Source organism: Sinocyclocheilus grahami, unplaced genomic scaffold (assembly GCF_001515645.1).
Source record: "Sinocyclocheilus grahami isolate Dianchi unplaced genomic scaffold, SAMN03320097.WGS_v1.1 scaffold1116.1, whole genome shotgun sequence".
NCBI lineage: Eukaryota > Metazoa > Chordata > Actinopteri > Cypriniformes > Cyprinidae > Sinocyclocheilus > Sinocyclocheilus grahami.
The window spans coordinates 321,112-331,590 of record NW_015506295.1 but is presented as its reverse complement, the minus strand read 5'-3'; the positions used below and the strand labels follow the sequence as shown (position 1 = coordinate 331,590).

General features: G+C 41.5%; 1 protein-coding gene across 1 annotated transcript; it reads left to right on the top strand.

Annotated features, from left to right (window-relative positions):
- The first annotated feature begins 934 nt into the window (after positions 1-934).
- Positions 935-9,424, top strand: LOC107566942 (UTP18 small subunit processome component). The gene is made up of 12 exons (XM_016252517.1): positions 935-1,290; positions 2,098-2,219; positions 2,547-2,642; positions 2,722-2,789; positions 2,893-2,993; positions 3,293-3,418; positions 4,635-4,809; positions 4,929-5,029; positions 6,095-6,185; positions 6,739-6,862; positions 8,311-8,485; positions 9,278-9,424. The coding sequence occupies exons 1-12, from the start codon at positions 1,084-1,086 to the stop codon at positions 9,422-9,424; spliced, it is 1,533 nt and encodes a 510-aa protein (XP_016108003.1). The 5' UTR covers positions 935-1,083.
- The last annotated feature ends 1,055 nt before the right edge of the window (positions 9,425-10,479 follow it).

Below are 10,479 nucleotides of genomic sequence, written 5' to 3'. Positions count from 1 at the left end.
TGGTTGGCTCGGACAGTTTATCAGCATTATTAAGCATTCAATCTGGGAGAGCGTCATGTAGACAAGACCTCATTTATCAAATACTCCACTTGCTTCTCACACTTCATAATAAGAGAATGGCTGTCTCCTTCCTTTGGGTTCCTGCACATGTAGGGGTGGAAGGACATGAAGTTGTGGATATGCTAGCAAAAAAAAAACAAAGCATGAAACAGTAGATGTACACGTACCAATAAGTAGAGCAGAGGTCAAAACCATCATAAAGCAACATTCACTTAAAATATGGCAGGAATATTGGAACACAGCGGATACAGGACGTCATGTATACAGTACACAACATCAAGAAGTCACAAGCATGAGGACGAGCAGAGGCCCACAGGAGGAGATGCTAGTCTCACGTCTTAGCATGGGCCACACTGCTTTAAAGACAACATCCCACTGGATTATGCAACCATCATAAAGCAACATTCACTTAAAATAGGGCAGGAATATTGGAACACAGCGGATACAGGACGTCATGTATACAGTACACAACATCAAGTAGTCACAAGCATGAGGACGAGCAGAAGCCCACGGGAGGAGATGCTAGTCTCACGTCTTAGAATGGGCCACACTGCTTTAAAGACAACATCCCACTGGATTATGCAATTATTGTAATGTACAAGAGACAGTGAAGCATATACTGTTAGACTGCAAACAATATGAAGAAGAAAGGGCAGAATTATAGGCACAAGTGGATGAACAAAGCATGACACTTGAGCATTTATTAGGGAAAACATCTGGGAGAATACGCAATTTATTAATGGTATTTTTGAAAAACACTGAGTTAAGTGAAAGAATTTAATAGGGAATTAAATAATTGTTTTTTTCTCTTCCTCTCCACTCCTCTGATGTCAGTCTAATGCGCACACTCCAGTCTAGTAGGTGGCGGTAATGCGCCATTAAACCTGAAAGAAGAAGAAGAAGAAGAAGAAGTTCCGCGCACATGTCACGCGGAGAGTTTACCGTGAACTCGTGTTGTAGCTTAGAGCCAAATCTGCAGCACTAACAGAGACAGTAGCGCTATTTATTTGACCTGTGTTCATAATGGATTCGTCTGAATCTGCCGCTGGAAAGCAAAGAAAGAGCGCGAAAAGGCCTCCGAGCGAGGACGCGGGCGCGGCGGAGGAGCGTCTGAAGCAGAAGAAGCACTCGGCGCTGTGCGCGACGCTCGGCGGGGAGGACGCGTCCGTCAGGCTGCTGGAGGAGCTGGTGTTCGGCGCGGAGGAGCGGCTGAGCGAGCGGCTGGCGCAGGTGCGGGTGCGGGGGCTTCATGACAGAATATACAGTTTTGGGCGAGCTATCCCTTTAAGGCAGAGGTGCCCAAACTCGGTCCTGGAGGGCCGGTGTAGTGCCGAAATTTGCACCCTGCCAGATTATGCACCCCCTAACGTTAGTATTGGTAGGTTTAGGAGTAGGGGAGGGGTTAGGATTAGGCAATCAGGTAGCGACGTCAACGAGGGGGTGCAGAAATCTGGCAGGGGTGCAGAATTCGGCACAACACCGGTGTCCTGCAGAGTTTAGCTCCAGCGTGCCTCAACACACCTGCTGGGAAGTGTCTAGTGTGCCTATAAGAGCTTGATCAGCTGCTTCAGCTGTGTGTAATTGGGGTTGGAGCTGAACTCTGCGGGACACCGGCCCTCCAGGACCGAGTTTGGGCACCCCTGCTTTAAGGGATCTAAAATATGCTCATGCCGAATAAGGCATTAATATGTGCTTTATAAGTACTAATGAACAGCCAATATGCTGGTAATATGCATGCTAATAAATAACTAGTTACATTTAAAAATTTTGGAGCACCTGCTGATCAATGACAAAACATTGACCTTCGCATTACCAGGCGATATTTGACTCCTGAAAGTGATTTGCAGGGACATTTTTGTTTTAACCTGTGTTAAATGGTAGTTTTTCTGACCTTTTAAGTGTATGAATTGGGCCCTAAACTAAAGTGTTACCTAAAGCTATGTAAAAGAATGATTGAGAGCGGTGACGGCAGCGTTAGAAGGCTTTCTCTTCACACATTCGGCTGAGTGTGATGTGAATGTGTGTGTGTTTCAGCAGGACAGCAGCGTGCTACTGGAGGATGACGACACACACAGCGTCGGCTCCGAGGACTGCGGCTCCGAGCGGCCCGCCGTCAGGAGCGCAGTGTGGGAGGATGAGGACGATGAGCTGGATGAAGAGTGAGGCATACTCCTGCTCTCATGCTGCTGTGGAGCTCACTGGAAACTAAAGCAGGGGTGTCCAAACTCGCTCCTGGAGTTCAGCTCCAAATCAACACACCTGCAAGTGTCTAGTGTGCCTCGTAAGAGCTTGAGTAGCTGCTTCAGGTGTGTGTGATTAGGGTTAGAGCTGAACTCTGCAGGACAGCGGGATGGAGAGCCCTGAACTGAAGCATCACTTGATTAGATTTGCTGGCTAACTGCTTTTAGACGATCTCACAGCCTTCCTGTCAGTATGCTTGTTTCATTTTCAGGTGATTCATTTCTCTAATTTTTATTTTTTTCAAGGGTTGACATGACGCATCGGTTTCGCAGAGACTTTAAAAAGAGTGAAGCAGAGAATAAAATGACAAAACCGAGGCTGCAGCAGCGCTTAAAGGAGCAGTAAGTTATAGCGAAATAAAGCGTTTCGTTTCACAGAAAACAACAGTCGGAAGGAAAATGCGTCTGATTTGTTCGACAGGTTTCAGAAAGCCATGGGCGGCACACCCAGCTGGGCAGAAGTGACCGCAAAGAGGAGTCAGAAGAAAGGTGATTACTGGATAACTGATTTATTGAGGGATGTCCTAGTTAACTGAAGCTGGTGAGTGTTCAGCAGACTGATCATCATAAATGTTTTTTCCTCTCTGCACAGCAGAGCCTGAGACTGAAGATGAGGATGAAAGTGAAGAACTGTTGCGCAGGACTGGTAACTTCATCGGCTCGTCTGACAGCCTGCCGAAGGGAATCATCAAGGTAGTGTTTCAGTCCACGTCTGCCGCTTGACCTGTTACCAGTTCAGCCATGAAAAGACATGCTGTCATTGTGATGGCAACAGTTTACAAAAATGCCATTTGTCGTCAACAAAACAGCAGCTTGGAGGTTTGCCAGCAGTTTACTGTTGCTCTGTAAAATAATAATAATAATCATTACTACTATTATTGTTGTCATTATTAATGGTCTTTTCTGTCTTTATATAGGTAATGGGCAAAACGATTAGGTGTGATTAAAGTGTTGAGTTGTTGTGTAAGCAGCTCTTGGTCTTTGTTTGGCAGATAAAGAAGTGCTTGAATGCGAACAGTGAGTGTCCCGGCGGTGATCAGCTGAGCTCCGTGCAGTTTCACCCGTCTGCTCAGATCGTGATGACCGCAGGGCTGGATCACTCCGTATCACTCTTTCAGGTGAAGCGCTCACAGTCGAGCTCTGTGTCGTTTCTTTCCTATCCCAGCTTAAAGACCTGTTAACATGCGTGTTCATCAGAATGGCGCACATGTATACTGTTAGCAGCTGCTTGTATGATGAGCTTGTTTTATTTGAGATGGTGTGGGCTAGAAGAGTTGGAATTTTAAGCTATTTATTAAATTAGAGGAGGTAATTTTCAACAGCAGATGGAAATATCACGTAAATAGCCGTTTAACATAGGCCTATATCGTTAACATCCTTGAAGAATATCAAGAAAATACTATTTAGGATTGTGATTAAAAAATCTAATCTCACAACAGTTAAAAAGCTTTTTAGGTATTTTACAATATCAATTATGCACGAGCATGCATGGGGATAGGAAATATGCTATAATGAATAAAAAATAAGGAGTAGAGCGGACTCGCATTACTACATTATATACTGAATTGCCAAATCAATGCCAAAATGACTGGTAACCAGTTTAGTGAAACAAGAACGGGCGAGACATGATCGAACCTCCGTCTGCCTGTCAGCAACCTTGCAGCATCATTTTGGACCATCTGTAAATGCATTATAGAGGACTGACTTATACCATAGCATAGTGAATTACAGTAATCTAAACAACATAGAACAAACAAGTGAATAATCTGAAAGATGGCACCCATTGGTAGCATAAATATAGAAAATAAAACTGGGGCAAGAATTGAGCCCTGTGGCACCCCATATTCATATTTTTACTTAACCTGTTGTCTACATAAGAATGCAAGGAGCTAAAGGTAAAGTTAAACAACTCCTATATAATTGCATGTTACTAATGAAGAAAAACAGACTGGATGTGTGCAAAACATATGACAGCATGTATAAGATGCATTGAGGAGGAGCCCGAACTACACTCAATGGCCAAGTGATGCTGACATAGTTATGGTTCTTGATATTGCCACAGATTCTGTGTAATAAACAGTTCTTTGTGAATGAATATAGTTCTGAAGTTGGAAAAGACGTTTAGTTCCCAATTTAAGTGATCCTTAGTTCCCAGCACATCTACAAGATGGATTGAAATGCTGATAAAGACAATCTGAATATTTAATCTGTATGAATTGCTGAGGCCCTGTGAGTCAATTACAGATGGAGGAGACAAACACACTGCAAATGAATGTCAAAACTAATCAAACAACCTTCACTACATAAATAACCCTTATTCATTCTTCTCAACAGGTTGATGGCAAGAGCAACCCAAAGATCCAGACCATCCATCTGGAGAATTATCCCGTGAATAAGGCTTCGTTCAGTGCCGATGGGGAGCATATAGTGGCGACTGGAATGAGGAACAAGCTCTTCTACATCTATGACATGATGGAAGGCAAGGTTATCCCTGTATTGAGTGTCAGAGGTGAGATCTGGAGCAGCTCACTCGCGTGCATCTGCATTTGCTATTTTCTTTCTGTTGAATTATCAATTATACAGTGTGTTGACGGAAGTGATAAAGCTCACTTACACTGTTTTTGCCAGGTCTGAATGAGCAGAGGGTGTCAGACTTTCAGGTTTCTCCAGATGGGAAGTATCTTCTCCTCTCTGGTTCTTCAGGATATCTCCACCTCATGACCACGAAGGTGCAGTACAGAGATCACATCACATCTGCTCGTGATATTCAGAATAGTCCCTGCTTTGAGCTGCAGCCATGTATGTGCTGTTTTCACTGTTAGATCTTATTCATCTGCTGGTAAAGGGTTAGTTCAACCAAAGGGTCAATCACCCTCAAGACGTTTGTTTGTCTTCAAAACAAATTACAAACTTTTTAATATGCTCTCATCAGTGATGTCCCTAATAATTGCTTTTTATGATGAACAGGTTTAATGCAGTCCTTTATTTCCATAGAGCTCATCAAATATGGTGAACAGAAGCTAAACGATCGTTGTGAGATATTTGAGATCAACCCTCGTCTGTTCTCCTGCAGCGAGGGAGTGTGGTTTTCTAGCTTGTGTTGTATATGGCTGCAGTATGCAGTGAAAGATGTGAATCTCATGGTCGTGTGTGACCGTCTCTGCTCTCTGAAACTCTTGAGAAGATCCGTGTTTGGATTAGTACAAGTTAATTTTTTTCTAAGGAGCACTTACACGTTTAGTAGGATATTTACCTCAAAAACAGTCATAATTTAGAAATAAATGGCAGTTTTTTAAAATCCAATCAGTTTTTGGCCCTCAATTAAACACTTCAGGGATTTTTATATTAGATTGGGCCACTATTACATTTATTGCATGTAGGTACTGGAATTTCTCATTTAAAAAAATCTGGATACATGACACTACAGGGAAACATTGTGCTCCCTGTCACTTAATGTGCTACAGACACGTAGTACAGAAAGAAAACTCAAACTTTCCAAACATTATGATCCATCAGGAGGAAATGCAGACACATGGCTCCTCCACAGACTAAAACTGGTTAATGCTGGCCTTTCATCCTGTTCTTAACAAGTTCTGAAGCCTTCAGTATGTGTTTCTAGCACAGCGTAAGGCTAATGTTATTTTCTTGAGTATATTCGTTGTGCTGGAATCGAGCCGTGGTTTTATTTGTCTGTGATTGTGAGGGGGCGACCCTGAATCCCAGTCAGTGCAGTATGGGTGATCAGCGAGACTCATCAGACTGTGTCCGTGCCTGTAATGAAATGTCTTTTCTAGACCCGAGAAGTGATCCGAAGCATGAAGATGAATGGCAGTGTGTGCGCTGCAGCTTTCACCTCAGACAGCAGCAAGATCTTTGCCAACTCCCGTAAGTCAAACCAAACACCGTCCCTCATGCCGGCTTCTCACGTCACGTTACACAATAGCTCATCCAGAAGTTACGGTTGCTGTTCCAAAAGCTGCATGACATTGATGATAATATTATCATATTGTTATTGCAAGTGTTATTGCTAGGCTGCTTCAGCTAGTCATTATCATGAAATAAACCCTGACCCTGTCATCGTCTCGTCAGTCTGAAGGGCTTTCATCTGGCTTGCATGTAAAGCAGCTAATTACAGTGCTAAATCTCAACTGTCCCAGATAAGGGTGTGAATACTTATGCAATGGAATCATTTTAGTTTTTTATATTAAAATAAAACATTTATTTTAACAAATATGTTAAAAACCTGTTTTTTGCTTGACCATTATGGTGTATGGAGTGTAGATTGTTGTGGAAAAAACTAATTTAAAGCAGTTTAACATAAGGCAGCAACAAAACAAAATGTGAAGAAAATTGAAACAACAGGAGCAGTCTGAGTCTCTGAAGACGGCTCACGTCGCGCCAGGCTTTATTCAGTCAAAGAGCTGTGTGTGTGTTGCAGAGGAAGGTGAGGTGTTCATCTGGGATGTGCAGAGCAGTAAATGTCTGAAGAAATTTGCGGATGACGGCTGTATCAGAGGAACGTCTCTTGCGCTGTCCCGGGACGGCCTGTATCTGGCCTGTGGGTGAGTAACATCAGCACACTCTTCGTCTCAGTGATTCTCTCTTACTGAAGCTGATAGCAGTGTCCTATCATGCATTAAACATCAGCCAGAGCCAAGCTTTTACTGACACCTCTGCCTGTATCTAGTGATTATTAATAAAAAAAAAAAAGTTTCTCTCTCTTTATTTATTCCTTCTCTTTCTAGCTTGTACTTATTTGAACAATGTCTAAGAACTTGGTATTACAACCACTTCTTGTGTCTGTTTGCCTCTTTAAGAAGAATCGCTTTATGTATCCCCCAATTGTAAGTCGCTTTGGATAAAAGCGTCTGCTAAATGACTAAATGTAAAATGTAAATGTATTAATATGATCAATATAAGTAACAGTAATGAAGCTCCCTCTAGTGTTGTTTTATAGCTAACGAATGAACTGTCAGCACCAGATCTCTTTCCTGAGGTAATGCAACATTAAGTGACATACTGTTCACAAGCTGCTTCATTTGACATCTTTCTTTCGGTTAAAGCGCGGATTGAGCGACTATATGAAACCGGATTAATTTCAGTAGGTTATCTTTCAACACGTTCCGATGCTCATTCAGGCTTATTTTGTGCTGTAACTTGTATTAAACTGGAAGAGACTTGCGCTGCCGCTTGAACTGAAGCCGTCTGTCACGCCGTGTGAATAGTGGGTGATCATTTATTAGGTGAGTTTTGTGATAAAATGTACAGGATTTGAAAGTTGAGACTTATCAGAAGTAACGAAGCACAAGCTCTTTGTGATAATTGGATTGGAGGCGCATTATAAATAATGTTGTTTGAAGGGAAAACGGCAGACCTGGCAACCCTGGCTTGAACTGCGGGTGCTTTATAGGGTCAAGTCTGTCTGACATGCTTTTGATTGACAGGAAATAATCAGCCCTGAACATCGGCTGTTTTTAAACAATATTAACTGCTTTTATCAGCCGATACATCGGTGCATCCCTTAGTGGAATAACCGAAAACTGTAGCCTACTCTGGTGAAAGTGCAAATACTTCCTAGTAATCACTGAAGAAGTAAGAATGTTAATAATTGCCTGAGTAAGAGTAAAGAAGTGTCCAGTGAAAGTAGCTCAAGTAGTGAGTCCCTAGAGACTTTGGATCTGATTCAGAACAAGCAGGACAATGAAGATGAAATATGTCTCTGTTGATGCTCTCTGTGTGTGGCTCAAAGGCTGCATGGACTTTATGAAAGCAGCACGTGAATTTGATTTCAAATACACAGCGTTTCTGGTTGTTTTTATACATTGGTGTTTTCAAACAGCAGATGGAGTGTTTGTTTTTTAAATCATTTTACTTTTTAAAAAATTAAGAACAAAATAATTGTTGTTTAAAAATGCTTGTCTGCAAGTATTAACATGAAGGATTAACAGCATGTAGGTTATGAGCATGTGTCATGCAGAAGTGTTGTAAGGCTGTGCTGCTCGGTTGGCAGGTCTCAGAGTGGTGTGGTGAACATCTACTCCCAGAAGGACTGTCTGCACACGCTGGAGCCCAGACCTCTGAAGGCCGTCATGAACCTGGTGACAGCAGCCACCTCTCTGTGCTTCAACAGCACCTCCGAGATCCTGTCCATCGGATCCAGAGCGGATGACGAGGCCAACCGGCTGGTGTGTCACAACTCCTGTCTCACATAGCAGTAACTCTCATTCAGCTGTGTATATATAAAATATCATAATATAATAGATGTTAATTGGATTGTATTGAATAGTTATTTAATAATGCTTAAGTTATATGCTATTATATGCAGTTTTTCTTTAGAAAATGTGTGGATAATTAACACATTTTGTAAATTGAAGGGAAAACATGCCTGGAAAACCTGGCTTATGAAAGTGTTTCTCATCTGCATAAACAGCTCTTTATTAGAAATGTACCTGTTGTGGCCGTTAAGGGATGCACATGTTCAGAAACAGTACTGTGGCGTTCCAGTGACTCTTGATGGGTTTTAACAGACCTAAAGAAGGCATCGCTCTCTCCATTACACCACCAGCAGCAGTCTGGACGCTTGACATGGGGCAGTTTGAGTCCATGGATTCATGCTGTTTGTGCAAATTATCATACGACACTTGACATTACTGAGATCACATGAGTATCTGCATAATCAAGTATTGCACTGCTGACACATGATTGGCTGATACTGGTGCGCCTAATAAATTGCTCAGCAGTGTGTGTGTGTATATATGTATACATCGACAAACCTCGTAATGTCTGTATAGTAAAGAATTGTCGATGACTGAAAGAGTACATATTTCTGTGTTCTGCAAAAATTGGATTTCAAATACCGTTCTTGTTTTTAGTTATTGCTACTTTATACACAATAATGGGGTAGTTGGTCATTTGTTGGGTTTTTAGTTGCAAAATAATTTAGATAACTTAATTTAATTACATTTTTTCTTTTTAAGGTCCATCTTCCAAGTTTCACAGTGTTCTCCAATTTTCCACAATTCCAAAAGAAAACCATATTTCGAACCCGGTGTCTGGATTTCTCCCCACAGAGTGGATTCTACACTGTGGCCAATAATAAAGGCCATGCGCTGCTCTTCAGGTGAGGGACAATCACACCCATATGTTGGTGTCATGTCAGTTACCTTAGTTTTCTTTTGTTTTTGCTACATGTGCAATGAATTTATGAATCACAGGTTCAGCATTTAGATAGTTTTTCCAGATTCAGAAGATTTGAATGAATTCAGTGCATTTTAAAATGCATCTATAGGTTTCTTTAAATGTAAATTTTGGATTCATAAATTTTAGGAAAGAAAAAGACAAACTACTTTAGATTATCCAAAGCACTAAATGTAACTGGAAAGGAAAATCATAACCTACATGAAGATACAGGTGCAGAACCAGCGGTGTTTAGGAAGAAATCTAACAGCGTGTGGAAGGAATGACTTTAAACCGGGACATGCCCTTCACTTCTAATAAAGTTTCCCCCAAGTTTTATTATAAAATATTCATCTGTTTTCATAGGACAAATGTGGGGGTCAGTTTCCTGTAGCGTTTAAGTCCATATCTAGCACACCTGAAGCAGCTGCCCAAGTCTTCAGGATCACTGCAAACCTCCAGGCAGCTGGAATAAACTGCAGGAATGGAGCCTCCAGGAGCAGGAGCAGATTTGATAAAATAATGATGATAGAATTTCCATTTTTGGTGGACTGTCCCTGAAACTAGAGAGCTGCTACATCGTGAATGTGTTCTCGTGTTTTCCATGGTGAGTCGAAGTTAATTGTAAGTTTATAAAGTGTGGTGTATTGTTTGTGGAGGATTGTCAGATACAAATGCATATTTGAAATGTCTTCTGCTGTGTGATTAATTCTGCAATGAGTAACACTTTATTTTGAGTCCAGTTTAGTCATTCTACTAACTATCAGTAACTTTCAAACTCCAAACTTTGCAAGTACATCAACTAATTCGGTCCCACTTTATATTACAGTTTTTCTGAATTGCTAAAACACATTTCTTGAAGCCATCAATCATTTTCTCAAAACATTAAACGCAAATCCAAATACTCCTGAAACCTCTGACTCTTCATCAAAATCAAGCTATCACTGCAGAACCATTTCACCTGCACTCAAAACCAAACGGTGCTCTCAGATCACACACACAC

What these genes read in the sequence shown, in the direction of transcription:
- LOC107566942 (XM_016252517.1), top strand. Translation starts at nt 1,084, where the DNA reads ATGGATTCGTCTGAATCTGCCGCTGGAAAGCAAAGAAAGAGCGCGAAA. An exon ending in CAGCAGCGCTTAAAGGAGCA is followed by an intron (nt 2,643 to 2,721) that starts GTAAGTTATAGC and finishes TTTGTTCGACAG; the next exon opens with GTTTCAGAAAGCCATGGGCG. An exon ending in ATGACGAGGCCAACCGGCTG is followed by an intron (nt 8,486 to 9,277) that starts GTGTGTCACAAC and finishes TTTCTTTTTAAG; the next exon opens with GTCCATCTTCCAAGTTTCAC.